This window comes from Eptesicus fuscus, chromosome 10, assembly GCF_027574615.1.
Source record: "Eptesicus fuscus isolate TK198812 chromosome 10, DD_ASM_mEF_20220401, whole genome shotgun sequence".
In the NCBI taxonomy this organism is placed as follows: Eukaryota; Metazoa; Chordata; class Mammalia; order Chiroptera; family Vespertilionidae; genus Eptesicus; species Eptesicus fuscus.
In genome coordinates, this window is record NC_072482.1 from 22,198,320 (window position 1) to 22,224,395 (window position 26,076).

General features: G+C 39.8%; 1 protein-coding gene across 1 annotated transcript in view; it reads left to right on the forward strand.

Annotated features, from left to right (window-relative positions):
* The window catches only part of MLIP (muscular LMNA interacting protein), a 241,872-nt gene that overhangs the window by 89,678 nt on the left and 126,118 nt on the right, over positions 1 to 26,076 (forward strand). Inside the window, exons 2-3 of the mRNA XM_054722545.1 lie at positions 21,978 to 22,133; positions 25,609 to 26,001. Of these exons, the coding sequence (XP_054578520.1) occupies positions 21,978 to 22,133; positions 25,609 to 26,001 (549 nt within the window). The remainder of the gene's footprint in view (positions 1 to 21,977; positions 22,134 to 25,608; positions 26,002 to 26,076) is intronic.

The window sequence follows — 26,076 nt, forward strand, 5'->3', positions numbered from 1 at the left end:
GAAGGAGGCTGCTTTCTTATGTCATTTCCTTCTCACCCCTTCACAAAGCGGAGACACACATTTAAGAGACTTCTAGAAAGTGATGACACTCTTTAGAGACCCCCACGTGAGTTTAGATTGAAAGAAAATTGGAGCATTTGAGAGAAGAGTGGAAACAAGAACAGTGGATGTTTAATCAAAGTATTTTCATAATGAATTTGCTGTGTGATCTCAAGATTAATGGTGTTTTCTTCCTTGGAAGATTTTCCCCAAGAGCACAGTGTTTCTCATAGCAATCCAGTCAACCAGGCAGCTGTCCCCCACTAGCTTGCACTTCAGATATATTTGGAGGCCCTGGCAACATCTAGCATGGTGGTAGGCATTACATGGAGTTAAGTAAAAATGCATGCTCTGTAAAACAAGGGCCTTCAACCTTTCTAAGTCGATGCTGGTTGTAGGACGCAGAAAGAAAATATTTTGAAAAAAATACCTTTAGATACCTTTTTTTTTTAGGGCATGAGTAGATTCATCTCAGAAACTTCAAACAGATATATTTATTAGGCTAGGCATAGACTATGTTTCAATGAAGTATTCTGTAAAGATTTACCAAACACCTATTGTAGGTTTAATATTAAAATTGGTGTTTGGGGAAGAGAAGCATACATAGACACAGGGTAGTAGACACAGAGATGTGGTGCCCAGATCCTTCGCTGAGGAAGTCCTGTTGCTGAGCTGTAGGAATTGTGGTTGACAGATAGCCTGTAACTGTCACCTCCTTCAGGGTCTGCCTCATCTGCAAACAGATGCTTTGCTGAGGTCACATCTTCCCAGGGCAACCATGTCAGGTGAAGGCCTGGCCACCTTGGCTGGATACAGGATACTCTCATGGTAATACTTACTCCTGAGCTCCCTTTTGCTGACTCTGTTAGGTCTGCATCACAGTTCAACTTCCCCGTCTGCCCAATCCTCTTCTGCCGCTTTCCTCTCACCAGTGTTTATCTCGCAGAAACAATTGGCATCCTGAACTTTGTCTTGAGATCTGTTTCTGGAGAAACCACCCTGCAACACCTGGTTTTAATTATATTACAGATAATTCAAGAGACATGATTATCCAGTGGGCTAATTGATAGTGTGGTATGAAATACAAATACCACAGCATTCATATGAGAGGGAAAGAGTTGAGCACTTCCAAACTCAGATATAGATTCCTAGTCGATTTGAACCATTTTGGTAGAGTGAACCCACGGGAGACTGAAGAGACCTGGCTAGAATGGAGGGTACATGTTAGGGCAGAGTTAGAAATTAAAATGTTGTTAATTCATTTAAGATTAGATCTGGCTGTAGACAAGAAAGGAATCTCACCATCGACGCTTACTTCTCTCTCACATAAAAAAAGTTCAGAAGTTGTCAGTCTTTACTCTGATTGGGAGCTCCTCCTGCTAATTCATTCATCTTTCTATCATCTCCAGAATGGAACTTTTATCATCAGTGTCTAATGTGGTTGCTAGAGATCCAGCCATCACATCCAAATTCCAGAAAGCAGGATGATGTATATAATAAAGAAGGGCATTGAACACCATTTTAAGGAGAATTACTTTTAATTACATCTCAGTGGTCACAGCTTAATCACATGGACACACCTTTATAATCTTTGCTTTTTCAAAATTATATTAATAATTTTTTATTATTTAAAATCACTCTAAACATGTATTTTAGACTTAGAAATAGGCACAAGAGCTAAGATATATTATTTTAATTCCCTTAAATAAATTCCAAAATAAAGTATTTATTTATAACTACATTTAGAAAGGTGTTTCAGTGTTGTGATTTTCCTGAAGCTGCCCAGAATATAACCTTTAAACAAAGCAGCAACATACACAGATGAGAATTTAAATTACAATTATAGAATATATTAGCATATTTTATTTCAGATGATAGAAACAAGTGAGAAAATAAAAAAGCAAAAATCTGGTGTCTTGAAAATGATGGTAGCGGTAAAACATTTTTAGAATTATTGCAAAGAAGAGTTATTTTATATGTGTGTGTAAAATGTCAATATTTTTAGACATATTTAATTAGGCATTAATATTAATAATCATCTAACACATGATGAGCATTTTCTGTATACCAGGCACTATGTCAAATGCTTTATGTCTATTGTCTTAATTAATGGAGCCTATGAGGTAGGTTTTCTAAATGATCTATTACAGATGAGGAAATGGAGATTTTGAGCAGTTAATAAATCGATCCAGATCATGCAACTTATTAATGGTAGAACCAAGCCTCAGGACCACGTTTGTCAAACTCCCCAATCCAATCATTTGCACTATGGTGCTTGTGTTAGAGCCACCAAGTGAAACAGCAACAAATCTGGGCTTGGCCAGAGAGAAGTCAGGCAAAGGGAGGAGGAGATGCTAAGTCTGAGTCTGGATTCTTTCTCTCAGAGGAGGGAGCGACACAGAGGAGTGACTGGGGAAGAGCCAGGGCAGGGAGGGTTCAGAGAAGACTGGGAGGAAGACTTTCTTGATGATGAAAGGAGCCAACAATGTCATTAACACGGGATTCCAGAAAAAAAAAAATCAGTGATATGAGCAGTTAAGAGGTCATTCATTGATTACCTCTAAAAGTGTTGGAAGCGGTTGTGGGAATTGGTGGAAGAAGGAAGAAATAATAGATGAACTATTAAAACATATATGGTCATCCTATTGTTAGTAGTAGCTAACAATAATAGTTAATATTTGTGGAATGCTTAGTCTATGTCAGGTATTGTGTACAAATTCATCTAACCTAACCCTATGAGCTACCTACTCTTATTATTTCTATTTACAGGTGAGAAAATTGAGGCAGGGAGATGTTAAATAATCTTTCCAAATTCAAACAGCTTTTGAGTGGCAGAGTTGAGATTCAAACCCAGCTCTTTGGCTACTGAGCCCTTGGTTAGTAGTCTAGAAAAGCCAACGTTTTCTTTAAAAGTAATGAATTGGTGAAAGTCCACAGATTTATTTCAGAGACAAAAATGCCATGTATATTTTCATAGGAAATGTTAAGGGTACTTAATGATTATTTATTCTTTCCCTAAAAAACTATTTTGGAGAGGGATTTATTTTTTTCTATGTAATTTTTAAAAGGAAATATTTAAAAAAAAACACACAATTTAAGTAAAATTTGAAGTCCTGAGGGAAAATAAATTGCATTTTCACTAGTAAGCTTATTGAGAGAATTGAAATGATGCATTATGGACTTTAGTAAATGTCTCCAGAAAGAAAGAGAGCTTTCTATCTTTACAGCAAAACATTTTAATGACTGTGTGCTGTAACAATGATGTTTTTGTGTCTCAAATTCCTTTATGCCTACGACTGCTCAATTGAATGTCATTAGAACTTCTAGAACTTACTTCCAAGGCTCTCCCATCTCCTACACGGTCACGTGTTGATTTGAAAAAAAATTATATATATATGCATAGCTGGACATAATATAGGATGAGTAGCAGAATTTAAGACTTACAGACTGCCAGCCTGCTCAGCATTCCTAACTCTGTCCAGGTAATCAGACTTATCAATGTCCATACATGCTTTCAAAAGACTGAGAAGTGATTCTTAAAATATTTCTACCAGGAACACTATAATTAGGTTTCTGAGTAAAATAGTACTGTGATATTGAAAACCAAAGACTTGAAAAGTGTTTCTGTTTTAGAATTTGCTGCTAATTAGACTGGATGGGCTTGATGGAAATAAGTTTGCCTTTGCCTTTCCTTGTAATCATATCAATTAACAAAATCACCAGTGAGAATGGATTTTCATTATATACAGAGATGTAAACTATAAAAGAAAAGAAAAGTTGAACAGAAAAAAATCCAAATACTAATTTTAAAGAAAAAGTAGTTTGATGTATATATTCAGTAACAATGTTTTCATGAAATTTAAAAATGATGATTATGTAACTGGCATTTCTTGGTTTTGAATATATACTTAATGTTAGATTGCTAGCTAATTTGGGCAACTTAACATTATTTCAACTAATCATTATTTCAACATCAACTAATCATACCTGAAAGCTTATCAGATTGTAGGCATAATGTGGGGAATGTCCCATGTGTAATTTTACTTAATTATCACAAAATCCCTGTGAGTTAGATAATCTAGTTTCCTTATGGAAATGAGGGAACCATTTTTCATTGTAAACTTTTAATAGACTCTTTATTGTAATCCATGATCAAATTTGATAAATAGTGCTCTTTTCAGGTAAGATGGTTGCTATTTCAGTTTCCCTGTCATAATATACAAAAATACTTTTAAATGATCTATTTTATTAACTTGAAAAATGTCTTCTTATATCTTGCATATTACTTCATCACACACTGTGAGAAGAAAATAAATAAAAATGTTTTCCTCATACTATCTTCTATATTGCTCCTTAATACCTTACCCTCGAAACAGTAGCCATTTCTGACTTAGGGAGCCTTCTATCATCTAATGTGATTCAGTCAAGACGTGCCAATGGGAGGTTAAATCCTAGTCACAGCTACTGACTTACCACTAAGGTGAGTCCTGGGGAGAAAAGCTTTGTGTTTTATCTCCCATTTCTTTACGCTTACTCCATAGCACCTTTGTTTCTTACCTCTTCTGTTCTCTAGGGTAGGCATACGCTGTTCATTCATTCATCCAACAAATGTACCATTATGCTTAGTATTTACTAAATGTGAAGCACTAGGGATGCAGTGGTGATCAGAGAAAAAACACATCATTAATTTCTATCTTCATGGAAGACTGCACGACAGCGTTGGTCCCAGGACTTTTCCCATTTTGCAGGAATATATTGGCATAATGGGTAAAAATTACTGTCAAATCTAAAATTAGAAGGAACAACTCTCCCAGTGTAATGTGATTCACTTGCAAAGCTTCACCCACTCTATTATCTTTTACAAGTGCATATGCATCTTCATTCAAGAAAACCCCCCAGTCTAACTGGTGATTGATTCTGGAGGATATGAAGCAAATGTTAATCTGTTAACTTGCTACTCCATTTTTGGCTAACTCCTGATGAGTCTGGTTTTTAGCAATGTGGGCAAGTCACAGGGCTCGTAAAGGATTTTTAGGATGATGATAGTTAAGGGTTAAGATGGTTAAAATCTGCCTTTCTGTTTTGTTTTGGAGTGACTACATTCAAGGGGGAAAAGGAGGAGACTACAGGTAAACATGGTAGTATTCTGATACTTGTGTCAATTGTAGTTTCCTTGAACCTCATATATTTACTCTCTCCTAAAAAAAGATGTTAGTATTTTTCACATGTCCACTGTGTGTCAGACTACATACTAGAGGTATTCTATGTCATCTCATTTTATTTTTACATTCATTCTGTGAGATTTGGATGTTTGTGTTATGCCTACTTTATAGATGAAGAAACTAAATCTCATAGAATTTAAGTAACTTACATAGTATCGTCAGTTAATTATAGGTAGATTTATAATTTGAATCTGATTCTGACTCTAAGTTTGTTTCCATTAGTGGAATTAATAAATTGGTAGTATAAACATAGGTTAGAGCTCACCCATTGCTTCAGATGTTTTTGAAGATGAATGTTATTTATTTAATGACATGTTTTTTATAAACACATTTAGTCATTCAACAATATTTTTCTGTGTCTAAGCTGTACTACCCACATTGAAATTTATGTAGCTTTAATGCTCATGCCAGTGACAACATGCACTTTTTTTGGTGATATCTCATTTTATTTTATTTTAAATCTTTATTATTGAAAGTATTGCATATGTCCTCTTTTCCCCTCCCCGCATTAACCTGTTATAGCTTGCTCCTACCCCCTATCCCAGGCCTTCACCACCCTATTGTTTGTACCCATGGATTATGCATACAAGCTCTAAAATTATGTTACAAAATAGCCATGCATTACTTTTTTAGATAGACTGACATAGACACAGTAAGAGAATAACAGGTATACAAGTTAGAAAAGTCAGAGTGTGTAGCCACATTTTTGCACATTTTGAGAATGAATACTGAAGGCTTGGGAAAAATGTCCATCAGAGCCCAACTCTCCTGGGTAGGAGTCATGTTAAGAACAAAATCCGTGCTGGTTACTGCATTATAATGTACCCTGTACTACCACCTTTCTTATCACATTTCTATAAATGAGTATTTCTAAGGTAAGGCTGGCAGAAGCAGTCAGCAAATATGAGTCAACATTCACCTGGGTTCTGGCCGGGCAGACTTGAGTTCAAATCCAATTGCATCATGTGCTGTTTAAGCAAGTAATTTAATCTCCGGAGTCTCATTTTCATTACTTGTCTAATGGACATCATAATTCTCATGCAGGCTTGTTGAGAAATATAAGAGGTGATGTATATTAAATATCAAGAGAAGCAGCACATAAAACTTATCAAATGATACTTATATACATTATATGTAGGACAAAATCTGTCCTTGGGATGAATGAGTGCAGTGTTTGGGGTAGCCAGGGTGACAGCCTGTGGCTGCCAAGAGTAGGAGGAGGAATCTAGATAGAGATGCTTTTCCCATTTTAACTGATGCTCCCTGTCTACTTACAAATAAGATTTTATGCACTGTTTTCTGGGTCAGAATTTGTTTCTCTTAGAAATGATTCACTATGGAATCTCTGAATATTAGGATTAAATATTGTGCTTCATCCCCAGCTGTTTCCCCCACCCACCCTTTATTGGTACCTCTTTGGACATATTTTGAGATATTTTCATCAATTCCTCATCCTCGTATTTAATCCATATTCCTGTGCTGTTGAATATGTTGTTCGTAAACTGTTGGCACAAGTAGGTTTGTAGTTGGTAGACCTGAGTGTGGGCAAGGGGCTAGGATCGGAGTTGCAATTCTATGTAGGGTGGTGAGGGATGCTTTACGGTTAGTGATGTTTAAGCAGGGAACTGAGAAAGTGAAGGAACAATGAGCTTGGGAGAAAACATTCCAGGGAGTGGGGTTAGCATTCTCTAAGAATGCACAGAAAGCATTGTGGCTAGAGTTGAGGAGAGGAGGATAGTAGGGACCAGATCACATTGGGCTCTTGGCTATTGTAAGGATTTTGGCTTATCCTCTAGGTGACAAGGGAATCTATTGGAGAGTATTGCATAAAGAAGTGACATGGTATGACTTGTGTTGGATGCAATTTTGCTACTGTGTGGAAAATAGCTGCAGTAAGATACAATAGATCAGGCTTTCAGAAAGCAAACTGTGAGATGGAAAATAGCATGCAGGAAGTTTATCCTCATAGACGTGCTCTTACAACACCTTTGGGAGATGGAAAGGAAGCAAGATTAGGCAGAGGGAGATTTGGGCTGCAATGTAGTCTCAACAAAAGCCTAACTGATCTCATGAGGAGCTCTGAAATTGGTATCACCCTTTAGAGTTGTCAAAAAATTGGAATGAGAGTGCCAGGCCTTTACATGGATGCCTCAATGGCCATTGGATGCAGAAGGCAGAGTGACTGTGGGTAAGGAACTTTATTCAGCTGAGAGCTACTCTTAGAGAGGACTGACAGCTGAGTATGGTCACAACACCTCCAGTATCTGGGGAATAAATAGTCCCTAGCTTAAAGGGAGAGAAGATTTGTCAGAGCATCCACTACAGGAGGCAAAGTGGAAGCAGGCAAACTAGTTAGAAGAAAGTGATTCAGAAAGGAGACAGTGGTAGGTTCTGCAACTAAGATGTTAGAAATAGAAGTAGTGATATGTTCATTTTCTGGATTTATTTTGAAAAGAGAGCCAGCAATATATACTGATATGTTGATGTAGAAGTACCAGGAACCAAGACAAAAACAATATAAGTCCATCATTTTTGGCCTACATCATGAGAAATATGTACAATTATATGCTGAAGTGAGAAAAAAATTTGTGTGTGGGGGGTGGAGAACAGTTTCAGGAGAAAAAGAAATAATTCAATTTCAAATGTATTAAGTTTTAGATATCTCTGAGATATCTAAGTGAAGATGTTAGTTGGATATCTGAGTGTATTACCCAGGGCAGCCATCCAGGTTGGGTAATTAAATTTGGAATTCATTGGCTTTTATGTGCTATTTAAAGCTATGGGGCTAGATGAGATTATCCAAGGAGTGACTCCTGGGCTATTTCAAAGCTTAAGGGTCAGATGGTACAAGGCAGAGAGAGAAGGGATGTCCAGGGTATGGGAAGAGGACCAAGAGGAAATAAATGGTATGACAGAAACGAAGCTAAGAAAATGATTCAACGAAGGGAGAGTGGCCCCCAGACACTATTCCTGATGGATAAAGGTTTCTTATCATTTTCTCTGTTCCCCTTTTAAATTCTACCATTCATAAGGCCTATTCATTTCTTCTGAATATCTAATTATGTCAAACATTCTCACTTAGGTGCTAGATTATTTTTCCATATTTGGAAGTTTCAGGTTTACTTGAATTAAGGAGGTTTACTAGTGTTCTTTTAACAAGGATGATATATCCAAAAGAGAGGAGAATCTACAAGCAGTAATCACAGGAGTAGAAGTAACCCAGATGAGGCCAATCCAGATGTCTGATACAGATGAGGCCAAAGTTAGGCTGTGATGGAATCTCATGCATTTTTTATGAATTCTCTTAAAATATCATGCGCTCATTTCGGAGTCTGTGATTTGGGATAGCCCTGATTGACATCTCTGGAATCACCCATCACCCTGGAGATAGGGATCCAAACTCTTAATGATTCCTATCTTCAAAGGAAAAACACCACTCAGGGCCATGGCAGAGTGAGTCTCAATGTTGGTCAATTGAAATAATAAACAGGAAACAGCAGCTAAGAGTGAGATGTCCCTGGAAATGGCCTGAGACAAGGTTTTATGCAGCCCATATTTAGCATATAACCTTGCACTCTCTCCTACTTCACTCACCACCAGTGTAACTTGTGAAGGTGTCTTGTTCATGAGACTGTCACCCACATTGAGAATAGGGTCCAAGTCTTCTTTATCCTGATGCCTCCCAAAGCTTAGAATAGTGCCTGGCACGCAACAGGTGTTTATTAAGATAAATAAATGGGATTTCTAATACTTTCATTTATCAAGCATAAGGCATGAAGAACAGACAAATGGACACCCAGTAGCCTGGGCAGGTGGATCTATTTAATTCCATGTTTCTTGGCAAACTTTTGTGGGCTAATCTATTTTTCTCAAATTTGTTTTGCATGGCAGGAAGAGAGACTATTTGTTCTGTATTATTTATTTAAAAAGCAATATCTTAAGAGCCTTTGGCTGGAAGGTACTGCAGCAATATCTGTTTAGTAAGAAGGGTGAAGGATGCCTTACTTCAGCCATCAATGATGCTAGATTTTAAAGATAATTTTAGATTATATATTTTTGTTGCAAATTTTGATAAACTATTTTTTTTTAAAAAAAAAGATAACAGAGAAGTTTGTGCTCCTTAGTTGAAGAGAGATCATTAAAAGTATTTTTTTAGAAAATACTTCAGGGTCTTGGGCAGACCCTAGGTGACCTTTTAATCCATAAGAAAAGTGGTTGTAATTGGAGGATAGACTGCCCTCACCTCCCTCCATCTGTGTAAGTAACTTACCTGTTCTTCATAATTCAAGACTGGCGCCTGTTTTTTTTGTTTTTGTTTTTGACCAGGCACCTCATTTCTATTCAAATGAGGATGGTTTCTATAGAAATTGTCCTAAATACATCTGCTTTTTGAGGCTATATGTAGTTACTCACCAGATGGCTGATGCATGCTGTTATAATGCATGACTATATGTGTTTTTTTTTTAAGTAAAATTTATAACTTCTATCAATATAATAGTCTCTAACACCATCAGTTATTAATTAACTAGAGGCCCAGTACATGAACTCGTGCACTGAAACTGTCTCTCCAACATCCCCCAAGGGGTCCTGGGTTGCAACAGTGCACAGGCCAGGCTGAGGGACCCCACTGGTGCATGATCGAGACTGGGGAGGGACACTGGAGGTTGGCCAGCTGGGAGGGACTTCAGGAGGGCTCCAGGGTATGTCTGGCTTGTCTCACTCAGTCCCGATCGGCTGGACCCCAGCAGCAAGCTAACCTGGTCAGAGCATCTGCCTCCTGGTGATCAGTGCATGTCATAGTGAGCGGTTGAGTGGCCTTAGCATATTACGCTTTGATTGGTTGAATGACTGGCTGGATGACTGGACACTTAGCATATTAGGCTTTTATTATATAGGACTTGAGAGGCCTGGTGTACAAATTTGTGCACAATTGGGGCCGATCAGGGCTGGCTGGCTGGGAGAGGGTACGCAGGAGGTTGGCTGACTGGCCCTGCCCCAGATCAGGGAAGGGGGGGGATAGCTGGGGGAGAAGCCTTGGGAGGTTGGCCGCCAGACCCACCCCTGATTGGGGCCCATTTGGGGCTCGATTGAGGCTTGGCTGTTGAGGGGGAGGGGTCCCCAGTTGGGATGGGGGGCTGATTGGGGGCCTGGCCGGCTGGGGGGAGAGGCCCCCGGAGGTTAGCCAGCCACAGTGCACGTCATAGCAACCTGTCGTTCCAGTCGTTCCTGTTGCTTGGATTTTACATCCTATATAATAAAAGCCTAATATGCTAAGTGTTTGGTCGACCAGTCTGCCATTCAATCAATCAAAGTGTAATATGCTAATGCAGTGATGGGCAACCTTTTTAGCTTGGTGTGTCAAACTTCGCCAAAAAAACTGAGCATAACTTGGGTAGTGTGTCACTTTGAGGAAAAAACATTATTTCGCAAATGTTTCATCCTCAGGAGCAGCAAATGTTTCATCCTCAGCATGCGGCTGCCTTAGCGGCCACGTGTCATCAGAAATGGCTACGTGTGTCAGTGCTGACACACGTGTCATAGGTTCGCCATCACTGTGCTAATGATATGTTAAGGATGCTCAACCACTCTCTATGACGTGCACTGACCACCAGGGGGCAGATGCTCCAACTGGTAGGTTAGCTTGCTGCTGGGGTCTGGTGGATCAGGACTAAGCCAGATGTGCTGGACATGCCCTAGAGCTCTCCCGCAGTCTCTCCCCGCTGGCCCACCTCCTGCATCCCTCCCTGGCCCCAGTCATGTACTGGTGGGGTCCCTCAGCCTGGCCTGTGCCCTCTTGCAATCCGGGACCCCTCAGGGGATGTTGGAGAGCCGGTTTCGGCCCAATCCTGCCGGCTAGGCCGAGAGACCCCACTGGTGCACGAATTCGTGCACCGGACATCTAGTATATTAGATAAACCTAAAAAAATGGGAAAGAAAATGATTAGTAGAAAGTTGCCAGTAAGACACAGAGAAAATAGCAAAATAAAAGGTAGAGCAAAAGTAGGTTTACAGTTGTTTGTATGGAAAAGAATACAATCTATACTAACAAAAGGATAATATGCTAATTAGACCAGGAGACCTTCTGGGAGACCGACCGTCCAGACATCCTTCTGGACAAAGCCATGGTGGCGGAACCGAGGCAGAGGTGGTTAGGGGTGATCAGGCCAAGAGGGGAGGGCACTTGGGGGTGGTCAGGCCAGCGGGGAGAGCAGTTGGGGGCAAGCAGGCTGGCAGGGGGGGCCAGTTGGCGGTGAGCAGGCCAGCGCGGGGGGGGGGGGCAGTTGAGGGTGAGCAGGCTGGCAGGGGGGGCAGTTGGGAGTGATCAGGCTGGCAAAGGGGGCCAGTTGGGGGTGAGAAGGCCAGTTGGGGGCATTTGGGGGTGAGCAGGCCGGCATGCAGAGTGGTTAGGGGTGATCATGAAGGCAGGCAAGTGAGTGGTTAGGAGCCAGCGGTCCCGGATTGTGAGAGGGATGTCCGACTGCCAGTTAAATTGGCAGTCAGACATCCCCTCAGGGGTCTCAGATTAGATAGGGTGCAGGCCGGACTGAGGGTCACCCCCTCCTGTGCACGAATTTCGTGCACCAGGCCACTAGTAGATCATATGTATAATAGAATACGTATATCCTTCATTTCTATTCCCCGCTGAGTAAATTAAAACAACTTAATTCAAGATTTTTGATGATCAAGACTTAACCTTTTGCACTCGGATGTCGAGTGTGACTCGACACGGTTAGCATCAGTAGCCCATCCCTTCCCTCCCTCCATCCCTCCTCCTTTATTTGGGCTTTTCTTACATTAAATAAATAAGTTTGTATGAAAAGAAACTCCAGTTTTTTATTCTGCCGCTCTTTGTAAAATCTGGGGTATTTAAAAAATTAAATCCCGAATAGAATAAAGGAATCGAGAAAAAAGCAAGCGAGTGCAAAGGGTTAACCTTCTAGTCTTATTTCCTTTATTCTCCTTTATGTTACTTACCAAACTGAATAACAACAGCACTAACAGGAGTAAGACATATTAAGCATTTGCTGGCACAGAGTTAAGGCTTTACATGCTGAATTTTACTGTTATCCTTACCAGAATCCTGTGAAAGTTTTGTCCAAACTTCACAGGTAAGAGGACAGAGACTTTTGGAGGTTTAGCAGCTTCTCTGGTCCCACAGCCAGTAGCCAACTGACTCCAGGGTCCCGTCCTTTTAGACTACACCTGCTGCTCCCTGCAGTTCTGATCAGTGCCTTCATGCAGGCTTTCCTCTCTGCATGAAATTAGTGCTATTCTTTCCCATCTTTATAGCCCCCTATTTCCCCCATGTTTCTAAGAGCAGCCCAAATGCTGCTTTCTCCTTGAATTCCTCTGGGTGGCTGTGCTCGCACCATGCTGAAAAATTCCTCCAAGCCCTTACTATTCCACGTGTCACAGGCCAGCAGCAGGGCATCAAATGGAAATGCAGAATCTGAGGCCCCACTCCAGATGTCCTCAATCAGAAACTGCATTTTTATAAGATCTTTGGGCAGTTTATGTGCAAAGTTTGAGAACTGTAGTATGGGACTTTACTTTTTCCTTCCTTTCTTTCTTTTCCTTTTCTTCTTCCTCCTCCTTCTCTTTCTCTTCCTCCTTCTCTTCTTCTTCTTCTCTTCTTTATACCTCTGTTATTTGTATACCTGTTGTATAGTCTCAATTGAGCTGTAAGGTCTTTGAGGGCAGGAGGATATTTTATTTTCTTTTGAACATATAAAATATACTCAAAATATACATAACATAGAAAAGGCACATAATTTGTTTGGTGATATAACAGAACTTATATTTAAAAATTCACATAAATTTTTAGGTCAAAAAGTGCTGTGTTATTTGGAATATTTTTTCCAGTGTGCTAACAGAGTCACTTTGACAATTAATTTACTGTTAATATTTTCACAAATTTAAGCTTTTGATAACATCAAAAATGTTAAGAGGCATAATCTAAGACAGTCTTTAAAAAAATGCTTTCATTCTTTCCCATATCCTTTGGTCTATATCCAGCACTTGGGACACAACATCTTTCATTGCCAGAGTAAAAATATAGATATTACAGATTTGGAGTAAAATCAATACTTAGAAAATAGAAATACTGAAAGCTGAGGACTTCAATCAATTTCACGTGTGAAGTTTTGAAGTTTGTCTTCATTCAGGCCACTCACAGTCTCCTAAGAACGTTGGAATGGAATTTTGTTTTGACAAATGTTTGATTCCAAGCTTTATTTTATAGCTAATTTGTCGAAGAGCAAAACCTCAGTCTGCAGATGCTCCTATATCATTCTTGCTACTTATATGCCAAGGACCGATAATTCAAACTATTGATTTTTTGAAATGATGAGTGTATGTTTTCTAGTTTTTTGTTTAGACACAGTGTTTGCATATATTTGTACCTTTAAGTGTTCTCAGGAAGTGTGACCAACTGATCACTGAGACTGGCAGATGCTCAGCCCTTCAATCAGCTTCTTGTTGCTGCTGTACAATCTGGCGTCTCTTCTTTCTGCAGAATATGTAATTGGAACACATGCGTGAAAAGAGGGCAAACACATATCAGTGGCTTTTTTACCTTCTGCTGGCTCCATTTCAGCAGTTAGTATGACCGCTCAGAAAGTTACAAACCTAAAAATTGTCTACATATAAATCTACCCTTTGGAGCTGACAAAATTCTTCACTTCAGAGAGGATTACCTCTTTCCAGAATTATTTCTTTTTCCCTGTGTGAGTGTGTGTGTTGCTTCAGTCACAGGCTCCCTTCCCACCTCATCATTGGTTTGCTCACTCCCTTATGTGATGAGTCAATGCTTCCAGAATAGGGGCTTCCGAGGGACTGCGGGAACTATTACTTCCAAATGAGCTCGTGCATCTTAACAGGGAGCGTTCAGACCACACCCCAGGTAAAAGGAAGTCTTTCCTTTATGCTTTCAAGAACTTTTAAAGGCTGTGTACTGTGGTATTTGCTGCAAAAGGGCTTGAGGGAGAGCTGCCTGGGTGTAGATAAATTTGACTGTGTATCAAAGAGAAATGTTATCTGCAGTTACTGTAAAGGCAGAACTGCTTACTGGGGAACCAGAGAAAATGCTCAGGACGGCCCTTGGCTTCGTGTCAATGCTAAGACACCCTGTAATGTCTGTTTTCAACAGGAGGCTAGTGGCCATCTGTGAGTGTGGGTGTCAACACTGGAAGAAGAGAACTTTTAGGGAAATAAAAGAAACGAAGGCATTGCAGCCTGAAACTGAGCAAAGGAGCAGTTAGCTGTCATGGCCTGGGGGGAAGACAATTTCTTAAATTATTTGGCTGTCTGGTGAGAAGGTGACAGGCTCAGAACTTTTGAGTGCTTGAAACCATTTAAAAAAAGATTTTAATCCTGCCAGCTCTAATTTCTATTATTAAAATAGTTTCCCAAGGATAGGAATGAAGACGTGATTTTAAACTGCACTGACAACTGAAAGTGTTAACTGGCATTTAACAAATGCAATGGTATTAACATGCATCTGTTTCTGCTTTGTGTGGAAAATGATTTTTCATCACCATAGCGATTCATTTCTGGGCTCCAATGAAACTTGGCCACAGTATGTGGTAAATAGCAATTTTTTTTTTTCTTTCCTGAAGAAGGGATTTAGCAGTCTACCGGCTAGGCTAACACGTGACTCTTCATCTAAATGTAGCTGCTGTAATGTCAAATCCCTTTCCAACTGAATTCTGTACAAAAAATTTTGTACAACCTTGGTAAGATAAGAGGCTGCTAGGTAAAGGCAGAGAACAGAGCCCCATGCTAACATTGTACTCCCAACTTAAAAGCAAATACCAAACCATTGCCCTTTTTGTGGTGGCTCTTCTGAGGAATGTATATGGACAGGAATTTTTCCCTGATCTTGTTCTCTAACAGTAACCTAGGAAGATAAATGAGTCTTTAGTCCTATTAGATTTTCTATTTTAATGTTATTCTTGAATGGCATGTATTGGTTCAATTAAAATTTAAAAAAAGTATTCTTCTACAACTGGTACAGAAATTTTATGTAGGATAGGGATAATTTTATAAGAAAATATAACAAATGAAGTATAAGAAAATAATTTTGCTCCTTTTTAGTTGCTTTCATTGTCAACATGTGATTATGTCTAGACATTCCTTTGAGGGTGTTGTTATAAAAGCATACTTTATTCATTGAAGCATCAGTTTTCTTTTTTAAAAAATTTCTTTTCTTCTTTTTAAAAAATCTTTATTGTTAAAAGTATTACATAGGTCCTCCTTTTCCCCCATTAACCTCTTTCAGGCCCCTTCCATTCTCCCCGCTCCCCAGGCCCTCACCACCTCACTCTCTGTGTCCACGGATCATGCATACAGGCCTACAAGTTCATTGGTTGAACTCTTCCCATTCACCCTCCCCTGCCTTCCCTCTGAGGTGCAACAGTCTGTTCAGAAGCATCAGTTTTCATCCACACTAGTGGAGATCTGTGTATTTTATAGAGATTTAAGGAGTATTAAATTATACAACTTGTGCAAGGTTTTTGGAGATGTAAATTTTCATTATTTATATGCTTTAGAAGGCAAGGGCACTTACTTTTACTAATGGTTATGTCTATTTTATAACATATGAAATGCTTATAGTGAATGGGGTGCTTATACTGAAGACTGTACTACATTAATATTTAAATTTCATTTGGATGGAACCAAAAATACACCTATAGTCAGTCACCATGTAGGGGCATGAGGGAGGCCTACAGAACCTGGGGACAAAATCACATTGTCAACTCTTCTTTGACTTCTAAATGACAGTCTATGATGAACTATCTGGACAACCTAAGTGATTTCTTTGCTAAAGCCACTCTCCATCCATCATGATATTGATGAGATTAGTCATGTCAAGAAACCTTTCTAGAAAATCCATGTAGAAAGTGTGTTGCATTATGTATTGCTGATAAGACTAGTGGGCTTCCCAAATCTCACAAAAGATCTAATGTTCCTTCCTACAAAGGAAAGCACTGATTTTCTATTTTCTGATGATAAGCTGCAAACTGGGAGTTGTAACATGATTGCAGTCATGGAATAATAACAAATATCGTTCAAGGTTAAAAAGAATATTAAAAAATAAAAGTTGACTCAGGAGGGTTTATCTGTGTATGTTACACCCCCTAAGGATTATGCATTGTTTTTATAAGGCATAGATGTTTTAGTTTTTTAATTACCAGAAAGGTATGCCCTATAATAAGTGGCCCAGACTTAGTTTGTTAGGCCTGTAACTTCAGCAAAATTTTCCACAAGGAAATCCAGTCCTCTTTGTTTGATCTCATGTCCACAAAGGAAATATGCAGTTAATAATCTAGTGTCTAAAATAGCCTGTTCCAGGTAACCTCTAACCTCAGTCTCACACTGAGCCACCATGCTGTCTGTCTTTCTCTCCAGCCCAGTCTTTCTGTTACCCAGCACATCTTTTGTTTTCATAAGGATGACCTTGTTGACATCTTTGTGTCACAATTCCTTAACCTTCACAATCTCAGTGTCCCTCCTGCTTTTTCATCTCAGATACTCAATCTCAAGGCCAAAGCCTGGACCTCATAATCACCTAGAATTATTATACCTCTAAATCTTAAACTCTCACAACCATGCTATGACCCTAAGCCTTCTAGTGCCTTGAATCTGTGGTCCCTCTTCTTTACCCATTTAAACTAACTCTGTCATGGTAGATCATTGGCTCTACTCTCATTAGTACTCTCAATTTCCTTGTATACACAACATCCTTCTGCTAAAACCACATCTAAATGTCAATTGTCTAAATGCTACAACTCACTTTCTCTGTTCCTTTGATAGGCAGTTGAGCATCCCTGGAGAGAATACAAAAAAGCTAAGCAAATTGCTTTACTACAACTCAGAGATTTACATTTGGGCTGGGCTCCCAGTATAATCTGTCAATCCTTTTGTTTATTTATGCTTAGTCCTCTTTCCTATTCCTGTCAATGATATTCCAGGCTTTCCTAAAAATCCCATGTTGCCCTAGCCAGTTTGGCTCAGTGGATAGAGTGTGGGCCTGTGGACTGAAGGGTCCTTGGATCAATGCCTGTCAAGGGCATGTACCTCAGTTGCAGGCTTGATCCCTGGCTCTGGTTGGGGGGCCTGTGCAGGAGGCAAACAATCGATGTGTGTCTCTCACATCGATGTTTCTCTCTCTCTGTCTCTCCTCCTCCCTTCTACTCTCTCTAAAAATCAATGAAAAAATATCCTCCAGTGAAGATTAACAAAAATAAAATAAAATCCCATTTTGCCTTTACTAGTTCTTCCTTTGCTGCTTGGTCACTTGATGGTAGAGTCTGGAAGGTTCAATCTTGGATCTCTTTTTTTTCCTCTTTGTGGTAATTTCATCTAGTCTCATGGTTTTAAATACTATATGTATAAGTTAACAACCCTAGTAATTTAATCTCCAGCACAGACTTTCCTCTAAACTTGACTCCCTATACATATTCTACTTGGATGTACATTTAAAATTTGATCTTTATTCTCAAACAAGCTTTACCTATTGTTTTCCCCATCTAGTGAAATCATGTTTTAAGAAATTACTGACATCAAAAATGTTGACCTGGTCTTGACTCTTATCTATCTCTTATATCCTACGTCTAACTTTTCAGCAATTTCTAAGATTTTCCTTTAAAATACAGCCAGAAGTTTATACTTCTGATCACTATTATTGCAGCAACCTGAGTGCAAGCTACCATTTTTTCTCCCATAGGTTATTGCAATAGCCTTATAGATAGTCTTCATAGCTTATAACTATTGGAAATACTATGTATTTTGTTTTTTTTTTTGTTTGTTTGTTTGTTTTTTGTTTTTTTACTCTCTGTTCACTAGAATGTAAATTCCATTAGGGTAGAGATTTTTGTTCACTGTGATATTACCAATCCTACAGAAGTACCTCACAGTTAATAGGCATTTGATAAGACCCTGTTCAATAAATGAAAGTAAGTATAAGTAAGTACAATGTTCAAGTGAGGATTGTTTTTAGTAGGAACATAGTATCAGGACTGAAGGCCACATAAAATGAAAAGATGTAGGTGAGTGAATAGATGTGTGATGGGGACCTTGGAAAATCTTCTCTGATTGCTTTAATTACTTAATGGAATGAGAAACAAAGTCATCAGCTCAGAGTGAGACTAGGGGAGATGTTGGGGGTTTGAAGAAAGAAAAAGAGATGTGTGTTTTCTAGGCAAGTAGAAGAGTGAATGGGCTATGGAACCATAGTGTGATTACAGAGCAGCATTGAAGGGCCTGCTTGAGGCTCAGAGTCATAAATTTGAAGTGAAACCAGTAAGCACAGTCATGTGATTTTCCATAACCACATTCACCTCTGTGATCAAGGGGTAGAATAGGTATGGGAGTCAGATTTAGTGAGGACTGTGACTTACCCACACAGGAATGACTGTGAGAGGGTGGTATGCATGGGAGTAGTTGTGGTAAATGAAGTCATGTGGTAAATGCATGCTGATTATAAAAAAAGAAGTATGGGAAAACCTAATGTTGGAAGAATCAGTAGATTTTCATTCTGGTGGGATCCACGAAGTGTTGGAGTTGGAAAACTGGAGTGAGTGGTATAGGAAGAAAAGAAGGGGTGGTCATAGAATGAAAAAAACCAAAAATATAGAAAGACCATTGGTTTTGATCTAGGCTAGGAATGTGAGAGGCAAGGAGAGTAGAGGCAACACAATACTAGAAAAATTATCCATGGAATCTATATATATAAAAAGCCAGTGACGGTAATGCTGTAAGGACCATAAAGACCGGTCGCTATGATGCCCACTGTGGCCAGCAAACTGGCTGGATCAGGGGGTGGGGCCAGCTGGCCAACCTTGTGGCCCTGCCCCCCTGCCAGCCCACCCCTGATTGGACTCTCCCACCCTGATCAAGGGCAGCCTGCCAGCCAAACGCACCCACCCCTTCCCTCTGGCCAGCCCTGCTCCCGATCGTACCCCCCACCCCAATAGGGGGCTGGGCTGGCCGGCCAACCTCCTTCAGCCCCTCTGCCCAGCCATCCCCACCCCTGATGGACCCCCTACAGACCCTACCCCTGGCCGGCCCTGCCCCTGATTGCCCCCTCCACCCAAATAGGGGCAGGGCCAGCTGGCAAACCTCCTGCAGCCCCTACCCCCCACTTGCACCCACCTCAGATTGGCCCCCCCACCCCGATCGATCAGGGGCAGGACCAGCAGGCTAACCACCCAGGGCCCCTCCCCCAGGCCCCTGGTCCCCGATTGACACCCCCTACCCCATTCGGGGAAGGGGCCAGCAGGCCTACCACCCACAGCCCCTCCCCATGGCCAGCCCCACCCCCAATCAGCTCTCCAATTCCAATCAGGGGCAAGGCCCGCTGGCCAATTTCCCGTGGCCCCTTCCCCCAGCTGGCCTGGTCCTGATCAGTCCCCGATTGGGGTGGGCTGGCCAGCCAACCTCCTGCCATCTCCTCTTCTGGACAGGCCCAGCCCCAATCAACCCCATTTGGGGCCGGGCCGGCCAGACCCCACCCGTGCACTCGTGCACTGGGCCTCTAGTATAAAATAATGAAAAGCATAGTGTAAGAGATAGTAGATTGAGCCAGGAACTTAATATTTAAAGAAAAGAGTTTGATGTAGATATGGGCAGGTAACTGTGACAAGGAGAAGTAACAAGTGTTCTAGATTGATGACACAAGATTCAAAACTGGAAGTTTTTAGGTAAGAGGAAGGAAGAAGAATGATCTGGAAGCATTAAACAGGAGTAAGGAGCACACCTATTCTACTCCCATGTCAGTATGAGAGGAAACAGCTACCACTGAGAGAGCTTCTTGGGAAGAAGAGTCCTTCAAAGGGAACCATGGTTTAGTTAGAGCTAGGATATTTAAGGAAGAAGTTAAGAGTATGGAGGATTTTGTTATGGCTGACTGAACCCCAGACAGTGAACAGTGAAAATATATCGAGTTGGAGCATGGTACAAGATGGGACCAAAACTAGGGGTGTGTATAGCACACAGAGATTGAGGGATGATGCAGAGGTCTGGATTTTCACAGGGACAGAAGTGATCAGCGTTAAAATCCATGTTGAGATAAGGTCCAAGTTGTCTGAGGCATAGAAAGGTAGTACAGCTTGAAGGGAATGGAAAGTAGGGATCTTGCCAGGGCATATCATATATATTTAATATTTTTTTATTGATTTCAGAGAGGAAGGAAGAGGTAGAAAGAGATAAAAACATGAATGATGAGAAAGAATCATTGATTGGCTGTCTCTTGCATGCCCCCTACTTCGGATTGAGCCCAAAACCCAGGCACGTGCCCTTGACTGGAATCGAACCCAGGACCCTTCAGTCCGCAGGCCAACGCTCTATTCACTGAGCCAAACCATCCAGGGCCATATCATATTTTCTGACAGAGGCATGGAAGCAGCAAAGCAGCAGTGTTACTCTGACTAGATGGAGCTAATTCTGTCACGTACATTGATTATATAAAAAATGATCTCCCCTCACCTTCCCAATTCTCCACTCCATCAGATGTATGAGCTTTTCTTCAACCTAATTCATTTTCTCTGGACTCCAAGGAGACCATGTTCCTTTTCTTGTTTCCGTAACTTATTCTGCCTGCTTCTTCCAAGATCTTGCTCTGCTCTTATTTTCTATTGGTTCTTTCCTTCAGTCTAAAGACATGTTCAAGTCTATCCCATTACAGACCAAAAGGCATCTCCTTGACTCTGCTTCCCTGTCTGACTACTCTTAACCTTTCTCCTTATTTCTCATCCAAACTTCAAAAGAGAAATCTACAGTACCATCTTCTCTTTCTCCCTTTTCATTTAATCCTCAAGTGATTGCTTTTGGCTTTTTGTCCTTGTCTCTAGTCTTGTGTCCCTTCAAAACCAGAATTATCTATCTAAAAATCTTGTGTGAATATGTCATTTCACAATCCTTAATGGTTCTCTAGTGGCAATAAATAGGACACAATAAAGCGTGATCTACCCCCCACTGCTGCTTTTTCCCATGCTTTCTCTCTGCTGGTTGTCTCAGCCCCAGACATCATTACCTTCCTCTTCACTGGGACTTAAATTTCAGGTTTGTTTTTTTTCTCTGAGGTTTCTAGGTTGGGTAGGTACCCCTTCACTTTTCCCTTAGTATTCTGTGCACACTTTTTTTCTATTGACTGTTTCCTATTCACTGTTTTATCCCTAGCTCCTGATTGCCTGCCACATAGAAAATACTTAATGAAATTTATTTCTGAATAAATAGAGAATGAATGAAAGATAAAATATATCCTTTAGCAGGCATTCACATCCTGATAGCCAGAAAAGCATACTTCCATTTTTAAATCCACACTTAGCATTCTCATTATTGATAAATATTAAGTTTCTTGCAGGCTTATTGATTATGAGTCCAATTGAACATGCTAAACCAGGGTTAAAAGGATAAAAGTCCATTTTGAAACAGACCGGAAGCTGAGTTTGTGATGAACCCACCGAGGTAGAGATGCCCTATAATATTCTAGCTCATCAACTTGCCACCTGTTGTTTTATTGCCATCCCCTACAACAGGATCTTCCTGATACACTATGACTATTTTTATAGCTGTTTTCTTTGGCAACCATATACACGATCACAGGACAATAGGCAATTCATCAAAATAAGTGAGATAAATATCCTGGTGTATAGAGAAAAAGTCAAGATAAACCTTTGACAAGACTGAAACTCTAATTTATTACGTGTCTCATAGGTCTCTTCTGGTGATTCTGAAGCCAAACCTCTGATCTTCACATTTGTCCCCACTGTCAGAAGACTACCAACCCACTCTCAGTTGGCTGACACCTCTAAATTCCTTGTTAAAATTCCTGAGGAACCAAGTGATAAGAATCCAGAAACTGTAAATAGGGTAGGATTATTTTTATTCTTTTGTATATCAAGCAAATAACATTACATTATCTAAACTAATGTCTTAGAAGTTTGAATGAATGTTTATTTCCTCCGCTTAAAGTGAGATGACTAAGAAATCTAAGGTTGACTAAAAATATAATTATGTAACAGAAACTTAAATGTAATCTAATCCCAGGTTCTCTCTAATACATTATTCTCAACCCTTTTGAGTTGATATTTTATTGTTTGCCTCCTGACACCTCCCCTTCTCTCAAATGTATTTTAAATTATAAAAACAAAATTAAAAAGAAGTTTACATTTATTTAGAAAGAAAATACAAGAAAAAACAGTGAGGTGCTACTATTTACATGTAATAATTGGCAACATTAAAAAAGTATAATACCCAGTGTTGGGGCCATTGTGGGGATAGTCACATGGCTCACATTTTGTTGCTAATTATGGGAATATGTACAATTTTGGTGGAAAACCTTTATCCACTATCATAAAACTGTTCATAGCCTTTCAATAACCTGACTCGTTGAAATGTATCCCCAAAAATAGGACAAAAAAAGAAAAATGTTATATAGAAAAACATTTAGTGAAAAATAAAAGCAGCATAATACCAGAAAAGTTAAGAATATGATAACACCTCACCTTGACAAACTTATAATTATGGTGATTATGTAAATTCATGGAAAATGTTAACCTTATAATATTATAGTACAAAATAGGTTACAAAATTGCATTTATACCCTGATTATACCTATCTAAAATGAGACCAATAATGAAAATAAAATTAAGACAAAATGGAAATAAACCTGAAAATGACTTCTATTAGAAAAGTAAATGATATGTGGGTTTAAAAAAATCTCCTTAGAATGTGTTTCAATATTGTCTTATTTTAAATAAAATGTGACTGGGGAATTCTTGAGCCAACTGGAAGGGCATAAAATAATCTGATTTACTTTCTATGAAAACATCTTATCTAGCAAGTAGTAATATATCTGGGATTCTGGGTATTTCAATGCTATCTTATTTCAAAGACCATTGGGGCCAAATTATTTTAAAAAAATTCTGAATTCTGCATAAGGCACTTCTGGGAAGATTCTAAAAGTAGTCAACTACATATAATATATTCATGGGTTTCTTTGTTGTTAGGCACTATGATTATGTGAGACTGTAAATATATGAACCAATTTTGGTTGCAAATCTCCAAAGCTTCTTAGGATGATGATAATCATCTGATGTTTGCAACGATATACACAGAACTACATAGTTAAAATGAGATTAAAGTTTTTTCTTTCTATTTTTTAAATAGTTCAGTATTATAATCGAACAGGATAAATAATCCCTCATTCTTTCTATATTTCACAACTGTTTACTGAGTGTGTTACATGCTTGGTGCTGTGTATTCTGAGTGAATCAAGTCAACGCATAACTTATTTGTTATCGGGAATGCAGGCAATGAAAAAACTGAAAAAAATATAATTAAGTCTCAAGTAGTGATAAATGCTGTAAAAATGCTTCAGAGTGAAGGAATAGAGAATGATAGACTATGGGAGAATGGGCTATCTTACCTTATAATAGACAATATGCAAATTGACCGCACCTTCGCTACGCCCAAGCCACGCCCACCAACCAAGCCACGCCCACCAACCACGCCCACCAGGAAACCGTTGCAGGGACGTTGGGGTGTGGCGGAGCCCAAGGCCGGGAAAGCCTCGGGCGGGGCGGAGGCTTTCCCGGCCTTGGGCACCAGCAGGGAGCCTGCACAGATCGCAGGCAATGACCAGGGGGTCGGCTCCTGCGATCCTTAGCAGGGATGTTGGGTGCGGCCGAGCCCAAGGCCACCACCCGGGGCCAAGCCCGGACCCTGAAAGAAGGCAGAAGGCGGTGGCCACAGCCAAGGCCTGGGTCCCCGGTGCCGGCAGAAAACTGGTGCAGGCAGCCAGGTGAATGAAGGTCTATTGCACGAATCTTTGTGCAAATGGGCTACTAGTTTTAGATAATTAAAAATGTTTTTAAAAACTAGTTCAATTTTTTTGCGAGTTTTTAAGTTATTCCATTACTTTTCATAATAAGAAATTTGTTATTGAATACTTCTATTTTTAATTTAAACCCTTCCAATTTGGGGGGTTGTTATTATAGAGCATTGTAATTAATATGTGAAGTGACCATTATCAGAGAAATCCTAATCAGAGGCAATTTGTATTTTATCTTGACCTTACCAGCATCAGTTGAAAGGTGTGAAATGAGTGTGTAAAGTCAACTCCTTAGCTTAGTTATACCTAATCAATGATTTGACTTCTGTTCTGTCTTTATAGACACAGAACACATACCTACATATTATCACACATTATATGACCATAGTTAAAATTATTTTAGTTTAATTAGTATCTTCTTTAACTTCTATTATGAAATAATTTTTAACTTAAATAAAAGAATAAGAGAAGAATATCAACCACTAGAGGCTCGGTGCACGAAATTTGTGCACAAGGGGGGGGGGTCCCTCAGGCTGGCCTGCACTCTCTCGCAATCCGGGACCGCTGGCTCCTAACCACACCTGCCTGCCTGCCTGATCGCCCCTAACTGCACACCTGCCTGCCTGATTGCCCCTAACCATCTCTGCCTCGGCCCCTGCCATAGTGGCTTCATCCAGAAGGATGTCCAGAATGACATCCAGAAGGTCGTATGGCTGTCCAGTCTATTAGCATATTATACTTTTATTATTATAGATAGTATGGTTATCAAAACCAAGAAAATTAACATTGGGTCTTTTAAACACAATCTTAGCATAACACAACTACTATCATTTTAGAACAAAGTGTTTTGGTAGCATGGTAAAGCTATCTTACATCTGGTCTTATGAACCTTCTATGTATTCATAGAAAATTGGATGGGAAAAGGTATAGAATTACAAATCCAAAATAAAATAACAATAAAAAATACTTTGTACTGAAAATATCTATCTTTTTTGGGTGTCCTATTCACAAGTTCTTCCCAATTAGCTTAGATTGTTTTGTCTGAATATCTGGGAATTTTGTTCCCATTTAAATTTTCCTCTCAGATTTTTAGAGATTTATATTATTTTAGAACATTTCAATGGAATTTCCTCTCTCCCCCATTTATACAGACTATACAGGTTTTGCTTGACCATTAGCTAAACCCTTTACCAGTCTCCCTTTGTTTCATGAATGTCTTTATGGAAAACATTACTCTCTTCATCTCTTTTTACAAAGTCATCTCATGATTTATTTGAAAGCAGGTTTGTTTGTTGATGTTGATTCTGAGGCCTACAGTGTTTGAGTTTGGACTAGGACAAATAGGTGGGCTAGTAAATGTAAACTGCTAACTTCAACCTAATCTTTCTTCAGCCAACCTGATCTTTAAATATATTTTTAGAAATTCTTGTCCTTATGCAGGCTATGCTTTTAAGTGTACATGCAAAAAAGTAGCATATATCAAACTGATGTCAATGCTTTTATTTATTGCAGTCTAATTTCAGTGAGTACTTGGCCTTGAAAGCTGGGAACCAACAGCCGAGAGACGGAGGGGCATTGACTTATCCTTCAGAGGTCATTGGAAAGATATCACAAGTAAGGGAATTTAAAGTGAACGAACCCCAAGGAATGCAGCAAAGTGGCCTCTTCAAAGCTGAATATGTCTTTATTGTGGACTCTGAAGGGGAAGATGAAGCTACAAGCAGAAAAGTTGAACAAAGCCCCCCAGGGGGGATGGGCACCACAGCTACTCGGCCTACATCTCTGGCAATCTCCCCCAGTCTGGTCTCTGATGTGGTGCGTCCCAAAACACGGGCAGCAAACCTCCAGGCCCCATCACATCCTGAAATGCATCATGGGATGGCTTCTCAACAAAAGCATGGGCAGGTAGGTTTTTCTTCTTACAAGAAAAAAATATTGTTATACACCCTTTGTTCTAGACTGTTCCTGATCAAGGCATAA